Source organism: Odocoileus virginianus, chromosome 16 (genome assembly GCF_023699985.2).
Source record: "Odocoileus virginianus isolate 20LAN1187 ecotype Illinois chromosome 16, Ovbor_1.2, whole genome shotgun sequence".
In the NCBI taxonomy this organism is placed as follows: domain Eukaryota; kingdom Metazoa; phylum Chordata; class Mammalia; order Artiodactyla; family Cervidae; genus Odocoileus; species Odocoileus virginianus.
In genome coordinates, this window is record NC_069689.1 from 17,807,846 (window position 1) to 17,826,054 (window position 18,209).

Genomic DNA, 18,209 nt, shown 5'->3' on the forward strand with positions numbered 1-18,209 from the left:
ATCTGCCAGGGCTTCTGCCATCAGACTATCTGGGTTCACGTTTTGGCTCTTCCTTTATGAGCTGCGGGATCTGGGGCCAGTTGCAGAGGTTCTCTGTAATTCAATGCAAGAGACATAAGAGATGCGGGTTGAATCACTGGGTCAGGAAGATCCCCTGGAAGAGGGCATGCAAGCCACTCCAGTATTCTTGCTTGGAGAATCCCATGGACAGAGGAGCCAGGCAGGCTACGGTCCATAGGGTCAGAAAGAGTTGGACATGCCTGAAGCGCCTTAGCACACACATACACATGCGTGCTTCAGTGTTCTTGTCTGTAACATGGAGATAAAGTTGTTACTGATGGCATGGGGTTAGGATATGTTGTGGACTCAAAGAGACAGCACATGAACTGCTCCATGTTGTGTCTTAGCCGCTCAGTTCTGTCTGACTCTTTGTGACACTACGGACCATTGCCTGCCAGGCTCCATTATCCATGGAATTCCCCAGGCAAGAATACTGGAGTGGGTTGCCATTCCCTTCTTCAGGGGATCTTCCCCACCCGGGTCTCCTGAATTGCAGGCAAATTGTTTACCAAATAAGCGAGGGCCCAGCATAGAGCAAATGGTCTGTAAACCCCAGCATCACTATGACAGTTCAGGCTGGCGGCCCGGGGCCTCAGTGTAGCAGAAAGGAGCTGGGGGGTCCTCCGGGCGATCCAATGTGTCAGGGTGGTTACGGCAGCAGCGCGCAGCCCGAGGTGGGCATTACATCAAGGACAGTGACCAGCCTGATCACTCACCGATCCTCCTCTCCTTCTCCAGGCGCTGACATCAACACACAGGCCAGTGACAGCGCGTCCGCCCTCTACGAGGCCTGCAAGAATGGGCACGAGGAGGTGGTGGAGTTCCTGCTGTCACAGGGAGCGGACGCCAATAAGACCAACAAGGACGGCATGCTCCCACTGCACATCGCCTCCAAGAAGGGTAACTACAGGTCAGCCCAGGCCCCGCCCCCCAGGCCCCGCGCTCCTCCCCCTTCCCCACCCATTCCTCGGAATGCCCCGCCCACTGGGGGTAGGAAGGTTCCGGAGAGTTCAGGGCCAAGCGCACGTTTTAGGAGGAAAAATGGAACACCACCAAGCAGTTAGCAAGCTAGAGTGAACGCTTACAACAACGGCAACAACAATAATAGCAAACTCCTATGTGGCACGTATCAGCACTTTACATTGTAAACATATTTAATCCTTTTAACAACTCTACTTTTCATAATTCCATTAACAGATCTACTGAGGTAGATATGATTACCTTCTTTTTTTTTTCCATAATGAGGAAGCTGAGACACAGAGAGGTTGAGTGACTTGCCCAAGATCACTCAGCTTGTAAATGACAGGTGCTCACTTGTTCCGAATCTTATGTCTACCAGATTCCACACAGGAAGCCAGATAGGAATCCAGACTAGGGGATATTTCTGTTGGGGATGCAAAAATAATCTCTCAGGCAGTAAGCAAGGATGCAGGGAACATCTACAATAATACAAATAGTACCATTGGTACTAGCTAGTTTTTGTTGAGCGCTTACTATGTGTTAGGTACTTTGAAAGAGATGAAGAAGCTAAAGCTCTTGGGGAGCAGTCTGGTGGGAGAGAAGATGCATGCATGCACACGCACACAGAAACACGCTCATGAAAATGAAAAAGCACGCAGGGCTGAGCTGCATGGTGGTCCTCAAGACTAGAATGGGCTGGAAGCAGAGGTGTGCTAGACCTGGCTTGTGCAACTTCTCTGAGCTGATATCACCTTGGTAGTCTGAAATTGGCCTTGGTGAGAGTATTTACTTCTTGGAAACTGGTGATTATAGAAATCAGAGCCCCCTCCTTCCCCTGAAGAGCAAGCTATTAAACTTACGCCAGCACCACCACTAGTTGGAGGGTCAGGAGAGCCTCGCCCAGGGGGTGGAACTCCAGCTAACCATGAACGATGCGTAGGCCCAGTAATTTCCACTCAACCTGTGTTCCCTAAACTGAGCATTCACAGACTTTCTTCCTGTTTTTAGATGTCTATACCTTCACTTCTTAGTATGGCCCCTTAAAGACATTTTTATTTTAAATGAATTTATTTTCAAAAGGAAACATCACATGATTAAATTGTTCAAATTACCAATTTACAATTAATAGAAAAAACAAACCCTTCTCACCTATAATCCCATCTCCTGTACCCCAGATGACACACTTCAGGAAATGCAGCCCTGTCCCCAACAGGGAGAAGATTGTGCATGCTGGGGGGTGTGGGTGGTCTCCGCTCAGGAAGATGGGGGTGAGAATGACACTCTGGGGAATGCAACGGAGGAGACACAGGAGACAGAACTGACCCTCAGGGCTCCAGGCCCTGCTCTGCGAGTACTCGCACAAATGGCCAGCCAAGGATGCCTCCCCGCCCCATCCATGCACGCAGGACACCTTGCCTTCTCTGGGACACATAGCAGGCTATGAGGCAGACAGATGTGGGTTTGAATTCCTACTGAGGCCTTGGGGAAGTTGCTTAACCTTTCTGAGCCTCAATTCCCTCCTCTGTAAAATACGAAGTAGTCATACTACCTGGGGGGCGGGGCTGTTGTGGGGACTAGTGAAATGGATACACGTGTGTATAGAGTAGAACTTTAGTTTAGTTCTACTGTATGCGCCCAGCAGAGTGCAGCATACAGCAGGTGCTCGCTGGGTCTGTGTTCTCTCTCCTGTAGAAAGGGTAAATTCCATCATTTTTCTGTGAAGCCAGTGGAAGGACAAAAGCAACTCAAGTCAGGCAGAGGTGACGGGCAAGAGAGCATCTTGCTCTTCAGTTCCAGAAAGATCCAGCAGCAGTCAACAAACATGGTTTATCTTAGTCTGACTCTAGAAAGACCCAGAGGGAAAGAGAGAGAAGTCCACTGGCTCTCTGAACCTGCCTATACGGCACGGTCACTCTGGGCTATCTTTTAAATGACGCCTCCCAGACACACAAAACCAGAATCTCCAGGAGAGAAGGAACCCATGCCTTTATCTTTGAAGAGCTCCCAGCCAACCAGATACAGTCCAGTCAGACCTTTAGGGGGACCACTGATATAACCCAAGCCTGGTTTTGCAGAGGAGGGACCAGAGGTCAGAGATGGGAAGTGGCGTGCCAGAGCGTGGCAGAGCTGGGACTGTCACTTGGCATTCTTCAGTCACACCCAATGCCTTCAGGTGGGCCCAGGTGCCAGCAGTCTGGCCCCAGCTGGTGGAAAGTTTGGGAGCACTGGGCATGCCTAAGGCTGGCCAGGGAGCAAGGCTGGGCCTCTCTGGAACCACCTATGTGAATGATGTATTCTCCCCAAAAGTCTCCTGCTTTAGACTCGTGCTGACCCCCAAAGCCATTTCTCTGGCTGTTCACTCTCCGTTCTCCAACCCCAGGTTCCTCTGGACCCCAAGAGTGAGAGGGACCAGGCCGCAGTTTGAGGGCTGCCCTACAAAGGGATAAAACCAGGTTCCCAACAGCTTCTGTCACCTGTCAGGGCCCCTGGCCAGGCAAGGCCCCAGATCTGCACTCATCCCCGGGCATGTGGCATCTGGCCTTCTCCATGCCATCCTTCCTTGGCTGCCCGGGGATCTGCTGTGACATTCTCTAGGCTTTCCACACTCAGCCGCCTGCCAGGACACCCTGCTCGTCCAGGGCACGGAAAGTGGCTCCAGCAGCTGGGGTCCATGTTCGCCAGATGGTGAATTTAGAGCCTTTACTGCAGGTTGTGACATTTAGGTGTGGCTGAGAAAGAAGCCCCCAAGACCCCAAAGTCTTAGGCACCTCCAAGATAAACTTTTTTCTTAGTTTTCATTTCCAGTTTAGCAAAGGCAACTTTTCGGATTAAAACTCAGCACCAAGTGAAAGCAAGTGGTCACTCAGTCGTGTCTGACTCTTTGGGACCCCGTGGGCTGTGGCCCGCCAGGCTCCTCCGTCCATGGGATCCTCCAGGCGAGAATACTGGAATGGGTTGCCATTTCCTTCTCTAGGGGATCTTCCCGACCCAGGAATCGAACCCAGGTCTCCCACACTGCAGGCAGACTCTTTACCATCTGAGCCACCAGGGAAGCTAGCACCAAAGATAGATTTATTAAGAAACTGTTGGTATTAGACAAGAGCAGATGGCACAAGTTCCTTTAAACTGAATTTAGAATCGCACTGCAGCCACTGGTTCTCAACTTTGACTACACATTGGATCCCCGGCAAACTCTTAAACCCCTGATGCTTGGGTCCCAGCCTCAGAAGTCTCGTAAGCAATCTGGGTTGGGGCTGGGGCTGCAGATGATTTTATGAGGCATCCCAGGGGAGAACCAGTATCTTAGACTCAATTTTGTGGTTGACATATAACACTGACTTGCCTTTGGACCTTACTTCTGGCCCCTTCATTTTTAAATATACTTTCCCTTTTACTTCTAATTAATATTACCTTTGCAAGCCCCTTAAAACTCTTTCTGGGAAAACTGCTTCCTTGCTCTAGCTCCTGGGAAAAAAGCTGCAGACTTCTCCCCAGAGGGACCCTCATGGGCAGAAGTTCCACTGTGCCCTTGGGGACGCCCTCAGGCAGATTCTCCTCTGTGGAGTCTTTTCTGGCTCCACACAGCCTCAGAGGAGAGAGAATCCCCCCAACACACACACACACACACACACACACACGCACGCACGCACACACACGCACACACAGCTGGGTTGACACATCGCTGCCCAATGTTACTGGGAGCAGAGCCATTTGTGGGCAGCTGGTTCCCTTGTGAAAGTCAAGTCCATGGTCAAATTTACGCTGAATACTGGCAAAGGTCACACCACCGTGACCTGGTGACCCAGGAGGCTGAGCTGGTGGGTGCAGCCTCTGGGCTGGGAAAAGAAGAGACAGATGGGACACTGGGCTTCTCAGACACCAAAACTTGTACCAGGCAACGGGCACCTTTGCTCTCTACATAAGTTGCATTTTGAGCTCCTATGGTCCCAGGACCTGCCTGTGGGAGAAGTGGGAAGGTCCCAGCCTTCATCCTCCTGCCTTCTTCCCACCAGCTGGGCTGGGGGAGAGGAACGATGATGTGCAGTGGGGCCACCAACACCTTCACTCTGCCTGGGCTTTGCCATCCACCCCCAGGCCAACCTCACTCTCTCCTCCCCTCAACCCCACATTCGGGTCTCAGTTTCACCCTCTGTAAAATGGGAAGCTGATCTCCAGGCCCCGCACAGCATGACACGTTGACTCTTAGCTTAGCCACGTCCTCCAGAAGTGTACAACAATAAGATGATGCTTCTGGGACCTAGGCTGCCTCCTGTCACGTTCCCACATTCCTGCCACTTTCCCTTGATTCAACAGGGGTCCACTGGAGACCAGCTGTGACCTGCCAGATATGAGCCCATCTGGCCAGCGGCCCCGGGCAGTCCCCCTTGCTGTTTTTCCCGTGGTTGGGCACGTTACGGCTGTTACAGAGCATTTGTCAGTGATGGCTGCGGTCCAGGGTGAGGCCCCGGCCCCGCCTTTGACCAGCACCTCTACAGAGCGAGGTCAGGCCTCCTAAGCCTGCACAAATAGAAATTAGGAGGCAATTAGCCCCCCTGGGTGTGTGAATTTCCTTTTGAGGTTTGAGAGGCAGATTTTAAGCAAACACAGCGTCACTAACCATTAATAATACTTTCCACCGAGATCCTAATGGGAGATCCCTGGCATCAGATTTCCAGGAAGCCAGAAGCCCGGGGAGCCCAGGTGCCGAGAGGCAGAGAGGCTTGGAAACAGGCTTGGTGCGCCTGCTTGCCCTGCCATGGTCACCTCCTCGAAGCCCACCCGAGGTCACCGGTCAGCAGGGGTTGGGGGAATTAGGGTCTGGAATCATGTCAGTGGCAAGAGCTTGGCAGGTGGCAGGGCTTTAGGGGAACAGAGCAAACACAAGAGGTCAGGAGTCCTGGGGTCAAGCCCCAGAATGGCTTTATGGCCTTTGATCAGTCGCTTCATCTTTCTGAGCCCCCTCTGTTACAAAGAAGGTAAAATGGGTCAGGCAAGTTAATGCATTGTAAGGAATTCAAAGCCCCGTGACATAGCAGCTGTCACCTGACCACCAGCTACACAAGAAGTAGGGGAGTGGCTAAGAGTGTGCCTCTCACTCTAGGACAAGGGTCCCCAGCCTCCAGGATCTACTGCCTGATGATCTGAGATGGAGCTGATGCAGTAACAATAGAAATAAAGTGCACAATAAATAGAATACGCTTGAATCATTCTGAAACCAACCCCTCCATCCCCAGTCCATGGAAAAACTGTCTTCCATGAAGCTAGTCCCTGGTGCCAAAAAAGTTGGGGACTGCTGCGCTAGGGATAATCAGACTACCTGGGTTCAAATCCTGCCTCCATCACCTACTACTGGCTGTGTGTCCCAGGGCAAGTCACTTACCCTCTCTGGGCTTCTGTTTCCTCATCTGTAAGTGAGATTAATACTAGTACACACCTCATAGGGCTGTTGGGAGGATGATTATAATAGATTACTGTAGGTTGACTGCTGAGAACAGCACCTGATTCAACAGGAGAGACCACAGTCAGGACTGGCAGGAATCTCCAGCCTCAGCCACAGCTGATCACCCTCTCCAGGCCATAGGCAGGGCAGCCTGCCTGGGAGAGGCTAGAATCAGCCTTCAGGGGAAGAGGCATTGAGACTCACAAGACAGGGGAGGCGACCTCATGGTCACGGAGGGCTGACCGGGGCCTGGGGCAGGAGTGGTTGGGACAGACACGTGTGTCCCCTCCTGTTCCCCCAGAACCTGGTGGCTCCCCCAAGTCCTCGGGGCAGCAAAACAGAGATACAGCATAGCTCGGCCCTGGAGTCAGAGGAGGGGACAAGTCCTGGTTTGTGTCTCCCAACATATGGCCTGGGCAATCCCCTAACATCACTGAGCATTGATTTTTCTCATCTGAAAAAAACTGGGAATGACGAGACATACTTTATGGGCTGTTGTGGAGATTAAACCAAATAATGCTTTAAGCCTTTGGATGGTGTCTGGGCACATAGTGAGCCCTTGGATAGGGCTGTCCTCGCCCCCTAAGCCCCCACAGACCTAGGCAGGGCAGGGTCTAGCACCACTTCATCATATTTTCCCACTCTAGGTCTGGGGGCCTTCCAGTCAATTCCTTTAGAAAACTGAGCTGGGAGTGGGCAATCCCCCTTAGCCTGAAAGAAGTCAGCAAGAGATTCTTGAAACTGCAGTCCGGTCTGGCTGGGGTTTTTAAAGGGCTCAGACTTTGGAGGCTTGTGGCTCAGCTAGTAAAGAATCCGCCTGCAGTGTGGGAGACCTGGGTTCGAGCCCTGGGTTGGGAAGATCCCCTGGAGACGGGAAAGGCTACTCACTCCAGTTATTCTGGCCTGGAGAATTCCATGGACTTTATAGTCCATGGGGTAGCAAAAGAGTCGGACACGAAGAGCGACTTTCACTTCGCAATAACTTTAGGGGTTCTGGGTTTGAAGCCCAGCTCCACTCGTTACCGGCTCTGAGGTTTTGAGAACGTGGTGGAAGCTCTCTGAGCCTCAGTTTCCCTATCTGTAACGCGGGCCCCCTCTCCCTCGAGTAGTAATTGTTGAGACTGGCCGTCTCCACGGCGCCCCCTGCTGGTAGGCTCTGCCGCTCCCACGCAGTGGTTGCGAGCGGCCGAGCCTGGGCCCCCTCGGTGCCCCCTGCCGGCGGATCCGGTGCCGTGACCCGCGCGTGCCCGCCTCGCCCGCAGGATCGTGCAGATGCTGCTGCCGGTGACGAGCCGCACGCGAGTGCGCCGCAGCGGCATCAGCCCGCTGCACCTGGCGGCCGAGCGCAACAACGACGAGGTGCTCGAGGCCCTGCTTGGGGCGCGCTTCGACGTGAACGCGCCGCTGGCGCCCGAGCGCGCGCGCCTCTACGAGGACCGGCGCAGCTCGGCGCTCTACTTTGCGGTGGTCAACAACAACGTGTACGCCACCGAGCTGCTGCTGCTGGCCGGCGCCGACCCCAACCGCGACGTCATCAGCCCCCTGCTCGTGGCCATCCGACACGGCTGCCTGCGCACCATGCAGCTGCTGCTGGACCACGGCGCCAACATCGACGCCTACATCGCCACGCACCCCACCGCCTTCCCCGCCACCATCATGTTCGCCATGAAGTGCTTGTCGCTGCTCAAGTTCCTCATGGACCTCGGCTGCAACGGCGAGCCCTGCTTCTCCTGCCTGTATGGCAACGGCCCGCACCCGCCCGCCCCGCCGCCCTCCAACAGGTTCAACGATGCGCCCGCCTCGGACAAGGCGCCCAGCGCGGTCCAGGTAAGGGGGCGCGCCGCGGGGACTGCGGCCAGGGCCAGCGGGCTGCCGAGGCTGGGGGCACTGGTGGTTCGCCAGCTCTGGAGGCAGGGCGGACCCTCGACAGGGTGGACTGCACTTTGGGAGGCAGTTGGAGACGGTGGTGAACAGGATTTGGAGGCAGTGTGGACTAACGCTTAGTGCACTTGGGAGGGCGTGTGAGCTGACGTTTAGCACCCTTTGGAGGCAGTGGAAACTCAATGGTTAACATGCTTTAGAGGCAGCAGGACTTAGCGGTTCGCAGGAGCACTTAGATCCACTGCATTAGGGGAGAGAACAGTTGGGCAGGCGATTGGTGGGGAACTCTGCAAAACTGAGGGGTTCACCACCCCCAGCAAACCTACACCTGGAATATGATGGTGATGGACCAAGATCCGGGTAGAGGTGAGAGCAGGCCTATTAGAAGAGCAGGTGAGCTGCAGAAAGTCAGTGACCCCAGAGGCAAGACCTGCCCATGGTGATGACTTAATAAGTCAAAGTCCAATGAACAGGAAGTTAGAGGCGCTTCCCTAGTGGTCCAATGGCTAAGAATCCACCTTACACTGAAAGGGACACTGGTTCCATCACTGGTCCCAGAAGATCCCACATACCACCGAGCAACTAAGCCTGTGAGTCGCAACTACGGAAGCCTGTGTGCCTAGACCCTGTGCAATATGAGAAGCCAACACAGGGAGAAGCCTGCAGACCTCAATGAAGAGTAGCCCCTGCTTGCTGCAACTAGAGAAATCCTGCGTGCAGTGACAAAAACCCACCATAGGCAACAAAATAAATCTTTAAAAAGGAAGTTAGAGATATTAACAATGGCTAATGGCATCACTTATGGGCCATCTTCTATGTGCAAAGAAGTTTATGTTTATACTGCCTTAATTCTCATAAAAACCCCTTCAAGTGAGTGTCATATACCCATTTTCTAGACATGGAGGTTGAGGCTCAGAGGGGCCCAAGCTGCCCACCTCCCGTCTTTGGCAGCAGAGTCCTGTGTTGGAGAGAGAGGTGGATCTGGAGAGCTTGATCCTGCCCTGGGCACGCGTGGTGTCTGTGCTCAGACGTGTGCCCTGCCCTCGCTGGCTGTAGGTTCCCACCTGTAGGATGAGCTTGCTGAGGCAGTACTCTTGGTCCTGGGTGTCCCAGCGCTGGTGTGTGTTCTTTTCCAGTTCTGCGAGTTCCTGTCGGCCCCAGAAGTGAGCCGCTGGGCCGGGCCCATCATCGATGTCCTCTTGGACTACGTGGGCAACGTGCAGCTCTGCTCGCGGCTGAAGGAGCATATTGACAGCTTCGAAGACTGGGCTGTCATCAAGGAGAAAGCAGGTACGGGCTGTCGCTGCTGCTGCTGCTGGCAGATCCCCCCGCCCGACTCAGGCCCAGGACTCGGGGGCCTGTGACTGCTCCTGACGTTTGATGAGCACCTTCTCATGCCCAGCTGTGAGCTGTGTGCCACATCCAGTGTCTCCGTGACTCCCGACCTTCACGGAGACTGTCACTTGGGCAAAATGTCTCATCACTAGTTAGTGGCAGAGCGGGGATTCAAATCGAGGTTTGATCCACTTAACCTTTCCAGGGTGTTTTAAACAAAAACCCCAGCTCCCCAGGGGGCGTAAGCTGTCCAGGTTCGCGGGCCACTGGGAAGCCGTGTGGTGGGTGGAGAAGGAAGTGATGGGCTCAGGCACCTCAAACTGTAAAATGCCCAAGAAGCACCTGAGCATCTTATTTAAAATGCAGAGTCTAACCTGGCAGGTCTGGGGCGGGGCCTAAACGTGTACATTTCAACATGCTCCCAGGGCACCCCGAGAGCAGCACTGGTCTAGGAGGCAGGCCCCCAGAGCTCTGGAACCAGGGGCTTGCTGGGTGATCGTGGGCAGGACTCCCCTCTGGACCTTAGGGCCCCTGTCCAAACAGAGCAAGCTGGACATGCTCAATGTCCGGCTCCTCCAGCTCTGCCAGCCTGGGGTGTTTGCAGGTGGGATGTGCCCGGTGCAGTGAGGTGGGCTTTGGCCATGTTCCAACAGCTGTGTGCAGCGTAGATGAGGTGGCCTCGCTGAGTCAGGCCAGAAATCCCTCTAAGGAATTGTGGAGCTCGCCTGGGCAGGTGAGGCGTCAGAGCAGTTGAACTTGGTGTTGCAGCTGATACTGAGGACATGCCTGTCCCCAGTAGGAGACCCAGCTGCCCCAAGGTTTCCTCTGGGTCTGAAGGGCACAGTCCTGTCTCCGGCTGTTTGTCGGATCACATAGCACAGAGGCTGACTCGCAGAAAGTTATTTTCATCTCACCGCTGCTGCTGTTGTCCCCAGGTGAGAATGCTGCCTCATTAGCTGTCCAGGTGTCCCACAGCCCAGTGCCCAGTCTTGCTGAGGTCCTCCTTGATCCCGGGGCCCCTTTAAGTCTAAACTTTCTGGTAGGATTTTCCATTTGCACAAATGCCTGGGAACACTGGAATTGAGGCCTTTGATAAAGCTACTGGGCAGGCGATGGAGGGGTGGGTGGAGAGAGAGACCCAGGCAGGGGGGCGACACAGGGAGGAGGGTGGTATTGACTTGCTTACTTGCTGGGAGCGCCAAATTCTCAATGAAACATTCATTGAATTCATAAATGGTTGCTGTCACTGGGACTGGCCACTAGAGGCCACTAGAGAGTAAAGCTGTTCTTGCTGAGAATCCCACCTTTCACTTTCTCCTGAACCTGCCCTGCCTGGGAAGGGTAATTTACAACTAAACTGTGTCCCAGGAGGAAAAAATTGCAGAACCCTTTATTGTGCTATGAACATTTATTAGTAGGAAGAACAAAGAGTTCCTAACCGATACCTCTTTTGATTACTTTAAAGCCCTCCCTCCATCTGTGAAACACTTCCCCAGGTGCTTTTTCATTTAATGCTGTTGTTGGTATCAGAGACTCCAAAGTAGGGAAAACCACTAGACCATTCAGGTATGACCTAAATCAAATCCCTTACAATTATACAGTGGAAGTGATAAGTAGATTCAAGGGATTAGATCTGATAGAGTGCCTGAAGAACTATGGACAGAGGTTCGTGACATTGTACAGGAGGCAGTGATCAAGACCATCCCCAAGAAAAAGAAATGCAAAAAGGCAAAATGGTTGTCTGAGGAGGCCTTACAAATAGCTGAGAAAAGAAGAGACACTAAAGGCAAAGGAGAAAAGGAAAGATATACCCATCTGAATGCAGAGTTCCAAAGAATAGCAAGGAGAGATAAGAAAGCCTTCCTTAGTGATCAATGCAAAGAAATAGAAGAAACCAATAGAATGGGAAAGACCAGAGATCTCTTCAAGAAAATTAGAGATACCAAGGGAACATTTCATGCAAAGATGGGTGCAATAAAGGACGAAATAGTATGGACCCAACAGAGGCAGAAGATATTAAAAAGAGGTGGCAAGTATACACAAACAAACAACACAAAAAAGATCTTCATGACCCAGATAATCATGATGGTGTGATCACTCACCTAGAGCCAGACATCCTGGAATGCGAAGTCAAGTGGGCCTTAGGAAGCATCACTACGAACAAAGCTAGTGGAGGTGATGGAATTCCAGTTGAGCTATTTCAAATCCTAAAAGATGTTGCTGGGAAAGTGCTGCACTCAATATGCCAGCAAATTTGGAAAACTCAGCAGTGGCCACAGGACTGGAAAAGGTCAGTTTTCACTCCAATCCCAAAGAAGGGCAATCCCAAAGAATGCTCAAACTACTGCACAATTGCACTCGTCTCACACGCTAGTAAAGTAATGCTCAAAATTCTCCAAGCCAGGCTTCAGCAATATGTGAACTGTGAACTTCCAGATGTTCAAGCTGAATTTAGAAAAGGCAGAGGAACCACAGATCAAATTGTCAACATCCATTGGATCATCAAAAAAGCAAGAGAGTTCCAGAAAAACATCTATTTCTGCTTTATTGACTACGCCAAAGCCTCTGACTGTGTGGATCACAATAAACTGTGGAAAATTCTGAAAGAGATGGGAATACCAGACCACCTGACCTGCCTCCTGAGAAATATGTATGCAGGTCAGGAAGCAACAGTTAGAACTGGACATGGGACAACAGACTGGTTCCAAATAGGAAAAGGAGTACGTCAAGGCTATATATTGTCACCCTGCTTATTTAACTTACATGCAGAGTACATCATGAGAAACGCTGGGCTGGATGAAGCACAAGCTAGAATCAAGATTGCCAGGAGAAATATCAATAACTTCAGATATGCAGATGACACCACCCTTATGGGGCAGAAAGTGAAGAGGAACTAAAAAGCCTTTTGATGAAAGTGAAAGAGGAGAGTGAAAAAGTTGGCGTGCTCTAGTCCATGGGGTCACAAAGAGACGGACACAGCTGAGTGACTGAACTGACTGACTGACTTTCATTTAATGCTGTGTTGTTGATATCAGAGACTCCAAAGCCAGCCAGGATGCCAGCCTTGGAGGCCCCGTGTCCTCTGCCCACCAGCAGCCTTTTGCATTCCCACAAGCTCAACCTTTGCTGAGAAAGGAGCTCTGCTTCCCAGGGCAGGCTCTGTCCGGAGATCAGTGGAAGTGGCAGAAATGCCCTGATGGGGCAGCTAGAGAGGCAGCGCTGGGCCGCCCTGGCCTCTGCACCCTCCCCCCACGTTCCCTCTGCATTCCCGTCTCCCCTGGGCAGTCTCTTTGGCTTGGCACTGTCGCTTCCCCGCTTGGACTGCCCTCCCTCACCTGGCAAATTCCTACCCATCTGTCTAGACCTTCTCAGATGCACCATCTGGTGTGGAAGGCTTTCCCCAAAGCTCCTGAGTGGGGACCCCTGCATCTCTGTCCGAAGCACAGGGCCAAGCTCAGTGAAGGGGTTAGCGTGTGTGTGTTGAATGACTGAATGGATGGCCTTCTTTAATTCAGCAAATGCCTACCCTGTTCCCAGAGCTGAAATTAATTACCCCATTAATAGATGCATCAGGACCAGTTCTTACCCCCCCTCTCCCCGCCCCCCACCCCTTAGCTGAGAAAGCTCCACTGAATGCAGTATCCCTGGGGGCCTCCTGGAAGAGGCAGCCCGGTAGGATTCTGGGACCTGCTCAGTCCCTGCCCGTGATCCTGACTTCTCTGCACCTCCTCGAACCCAGAGCGGAGCTGCATGCATGGGTCACATAGGAGGTCACGTTTGCTGAGGCTGTGTGGAAGGGCGGGGTCTGGGCTGGCCCGTAGGAGGGAGCCCGGGACAAGCGCTCACACCAGGCGTGAGTCTTGCTAAGCCCTCACCTGTGAAGTGGGTTTGGCACCTGCCCTCCTTGGGCTTTCCTGGTGGCCCCGTGGTAGAGAATCCATCTGACAATGCAGGAGACGTGAGCTCAAGCCCTGGGTCAGGACGATCCCCCGGAGAAGGAAATGGCATCCCACTCCAGTATTATTCTTGCCTGGGAAATCCCTTGGACAGAGGAGCCTGGTGGGCTACCGTCCGTGGGGTCACAAAAGAGCTGAACACAACTTAGCAACTAAACAACCACAGCAAAGCTGCCCTCCTCCTTCCTTGGGCTGTGCAGATGGGTGAAGGATGACACCTTTTCAGTTGGCAGGGACCGTGAGCATGGGGGAGTCAGGGCATCCCCTCTCTTAGCCAGCCACATGGGTCGGGTGCTTCCCACAAGCCAGGGGCCAGAGATGCAAACCCTCTGCCGGGTGCAGGCGACCAGTCAGCATCTCTCTTTCTGTCCTTTGTCCAGAACCTCCAAGACCCCTGGCTCATCTGTGCCGGCTGCGAGTTCGAAAGGCCATCGGAAAGTACCGCATCAAACTCCTGGACACGTTGCCGCTTCCAGGCAGGCTGATCAGATACCTGAAATACGAGAACACCCAGTAACCAGAGCACGTGGGGGAGGAGCGGCTCCTCAGACGGCTTCACCGAGTCTCAGGACAGCGGGGTCCCCAAATCCAGGGGGCCCGGGGACAGACGTGGCTGGGAGCCGCCGGGCTCTCAGCGGTCTCTGGACCAGAGCTTTGCCCAGAGCAGAGGACAGATGTGTCGAGCAGGAGAAGAACTATGTTGGCTTTCACTTGGAGGAGGAGATCCCAGGCCGGCTCTGCCATCGGGAATGGCAGAAAGCTCCATTCCTGGGGCCGGGAGGTGGGGCCAGGGCAGAACTTGGGGTGGTCGGGGGAAGGCAAGGGGGCTGGCAGCGAAGCCCTGGCCCCACCTCCGGGCTATGGCTGGAGAGCTTTCGGGGTGATTCTGTCTTTGCTGGACAGCCTTGCTGCAGAGCTGCCCCATGTCCCTCCCCCGTGCTCTGTGAAACTCTCCACTTGATCTGAGCTCTCTCTCCAAAGCTGTGTGTGGCCCAGGGGAGCAGGGTGGGGAGGGCCCCCTCGGGCCCAGAGGGCTTCCTTAGGTACAATAAATGTTGCACAGACGACGCCCTGCCCAGTGGAGTCTCTCACCAGCCCCCTCCGGGGCCTTGAGGTCCTCAGCCCTGCTCCTGGTGGGAGTGAGGGTGGGACAGGGGGCTGGCACACGGCACACAGAGCCCTGATCGTGTCACTTTGGCTTGGACTTCTGAAAGGCCCCAGAGCATGTGTCCTTCATTCACCAGAAGAGACCCACGGCCTGAGGAGAGGGAGCAGCTTGCTGCCCTGTGATCGGAGCAGGCAACGTTGGTTTCTCTCTCCTGGTTCCGTTGCCATAGAAACCAGAGCATCATCACAAACAGGGTCGCAGAGGCTACAAGTCTCCTGACACCTGGCCTTGTCTTAACGTGCCCTGGCACTGTCTTCATGCCTTAACCCACCCATTTGGCTACAAAGGCTGAGATACGAAGGGAAAGCTGTCTAAATACTGGCTCCTATGAGCAGGTTTCAGAGGGAGGCCATCGTCAGCCCTCTCGAAGGCCCCACACTTGAGAGGCAAGAAACCAGCTGTGTGCCCTCCACCGCATCCTCCCATCCTCCCATGACTTGGGGGGAGCCAGGCAGGAGCCGCCAGCCCGTTTTGGGTGCTGCAGGTGAGACCGCTGAGGATCGGCACTTAGGGCACTTTTTCCAGGTCTCTCTGACTGACACCACCCTGTTTTTCCATGGAAGTCAGTCTGGAGAAGGAAATGGCAATCCACTCCAGTGTTCTTGCCTGGAGAATCCCATGGACAGAGGAACCTGGTGGGCTGCAGTCCATGGGGTCGCAAAGAACCAGTTATGACTGAGTGAGCATGTGCAGTAGCTCATAGGCACTGTCTTCCCCCGCGTGATTAAAGCCACTCAGATGGCACCAGAGCAGGTGACCTTGCTGAAGAGCCTGCTCGGGCCTCCGGAGGCTTAACGGCGATCAAAGGCTATCTAGCCTTTATCTAGCCTTTGCTAGATAAGTAGCTGGGCGGGTGACGAGAGCGCTGGTCCCAGGCCTGGCTCCAGATGGGCTTGCATCTCTGGGGCCTTGGGTTCCCAGCTTTGTGGCCCTTGGTGGCCTTTCTGGCTCTTAGATCTTGGCTTTCCGTGGAACCAGTAAGTCCCGGTGTCTTCCTAAAGAGGCCGAGTCTGCCAAGTAGCACCTTCCAGCCAGGGGTTTGGGGGACCCAGCTGCTTCTTGCCACCTCCTCCCTGGTTCAGGTGGGAAAACAGGCCCAGAGAGGGGAAGGGACTTGCCTGGTACACACAGCAAATCCCCGGGGTCCAGCCCAGCAGTGCTCAGCTAGAGTCTCGCGCTGTCTTGCTGCAGAGATCCTGAAGAAATCCTGAAGGAAGCCTGCATCCTCCCAGACTGGGGATGTTCAACCCTGGGGTCCAGGGGAAGTGGCCGAGGAGGGTTCGGCGCACAGTCGGGAAAACCCTGACTGCAGAATGCCTTTGCCGACCGGGAGCCAGAGGGCATGCAGGCAGTCTAGGATGGGATGGAACAGAAAGATGCTTGGGTGCATTTGGGATGGGGCTGGGTATCAGGCAAACTCTTAAAACTCCAGCACTTCTCAGGTCACCTTATATCTTAGGGGGTCCTAACAGACAGGGGCCATGGGGCATTAGGCAGGATGGGAACACTGGTCAGAGGGAGGTCTCCCCTGGAGGAGGTGAGGCTTGAGGAGGTGGCAGGAGGTGGGAGGGAGGGCTCAGCCCCTGCATTCAGCATTGTGTGTGTATGTGTGTGTGCACGCACGCACACATGCACACATGTGCACGCTCAGTCATGTCCAGCTCTTTGTGACCCAGTGGACTATATAGCCTGTCAGGTTCCTCTGTCCATGGAGTTCTCCAGGCAAAAATACTGGAGCGGTTTGCCATTTCCTTCTCCAGGGAATCTTCCCGACCCAGGGATCGAACCCACAGTCTCTTGTATCTCCCGCGTTGACTAGTGGGTTCTTTACCAGCTGAGCCACCAGGGAAGCCTGCATTCAGCATTGGCACCATCTTTTTGCAGGATGCACGGCCCAGCCTGGGAGGTCCTGGAGTCACCCTGGGTTCTTAGAATACTGTTATACGTCCATACCAATCAGTCACAGCCGCTGGTCAGGGTCCTTCCCCTCCAGTGCCCTGCCCAGGCATGGCCTTCGCAGATTCCCTGCCCCCTGCCCACCGCCCCCCCACAACCTCTGCATAACCCAGCAGCTAAAGGGTTAACATCCCACTGCTGCTGGGGTCCATCCTGATTGGCCGGTGCTCAGACTGTGCCAGGGTTTCCCTTTTTTGACCATCTCTGCTGTCAAGAGGACTGTACAGCCTGCACTCCCATGCTTATCCAGCTCCTGGGAGGATTTCAGCCTGAGATGTCTGGACAAACTCACTAAACAAAGTCCTGAAAGTGGCTCTGTGTCATGGGCAGGAGCATGTGTGACCCGGTGCTGGAGATCCGAGCCTGTGTGTAGGAGGTGAGCTCCTGGGTTTCACGTTGAACCAACACCATTCACGTTTTGGTTAGGGGAGCAGCTACTTCTGCAGCTGCAGCTGTCTTTTTGTATCTTGGTTTTAATATTGAGAATTTCCGAGGTGTGTCTTTTCCCAGCTTGCTTCCACGTGGGGAGTTATGGTGTCAGGTACTTCTGCTGAGTGGCACCTTGGTAAAGGTTTCTGCTTCCAGACAAGGTTCCCAGAGTGTGACTGAAGCACCACCAGGTAGCCCCCTGGGAAAGGTTGAACCCCAGAGGGGCTGTGGGGGCCCGAGCACCGTGCGCTGGAGCAGCACCCCAAGGAAACATGCCTCCCAGAGCGGGGCTGCTTCTCTGAGGGAGTCGGCTGATTGGATGGCCCCAGGACCCATTCCTGTGGGCCGCCCAGCCTATAAACATCGAAATGTTGGCATGGAGGGACCTGGAGACATAGTCAGATCACTAGCTGACTTTGGGTGGGTGCAGCTTCTCATCCTTTGTGTCACACCAGACTGCCTGGTGCTCTCACCATCCCCACAGCTACCCACGTGACAGGTCTATTTTCCTTTCTTTTTTTTTCATTTTCAATCACATTTTTTGGATGAAGAAATTCTGGCACAGAGAGGTCAAGTAACTTGCCCAAGGTCACACAGCTACTAGGGGGCAGGGCCAGGATTAGAGCTTTTAAGACCCCGCTGTACTGTGTGGAGGGGCTGAACCTTATCACAGTGGGTCCTGCAGGGAACTTTGTAATGACATGCAAGTCGGGAAAGTGGGGGCATGCCTCCTCCCGGGCCCCTCTCTGTTCTTTAAGAATGGAGCAGCCTGAGGTGAGGGTCCCGGCTGAGGACTGCTTACCCCATGAACCAGACGATCATGCAAAACAACCCTACTTGTGCCACGTGGCCTCGCGGCTCTGACGTCCTCTGAGACCATCAGACATAAAACACCAGAAACCCACTCGCTTTCCCAGTGAGCAAGCTGCCCCATCCCTGGAAATGCCTTGCTTCAGGGGAAACCCACAGGCCCTTAGCAATCACTAATTCTGAGTCCTGTGTTAGGAAGGATTCTGAGGCCATA

General features: G+C 53.9%; 1 protein-coding gene across 3 annotated transcripts in view; it reads left to right on the forward strand.

The window, feature by feature from the left end:
- Nucleotides 1-14,699, forward strand: part of ASB2 (ankyrin repeat and SOCS box containing 2) — a 46,988-nt gene extending 32,289 nt beyond the window's left edge. For all 3 annotated transcript variants that reach the window (XM_070477903.1, XM_020875933.2, XM_070477905.1), the window contains 4 exons: nucleotides 799-970; nucleotides 7,723-8,287; nucleotides 9,478-9,631; nucleotides 14,013-14,699. In XM_070477903.1, the coding sequence (XP_070334004.1) occupies nucleotides 799-970; nucleotides 7,723-8,287; nucleotides 9,478-9,631; nucleotides 14,013-14,149 (1,028 nt within the window). In that variant the 3' untranslated portion in view covers nucleotides 14,150-14,699. The remainder of the gene's footprint in view (nucleotides 1-798; nucleotides 971-7,722; nucleotides 8,288-9,477; nucleotides 9,632-14,012) is intronic.
- The last annotated feature ends 3,510 nt before the right edge of the window (nucleotides 14,700-18,209 follow it).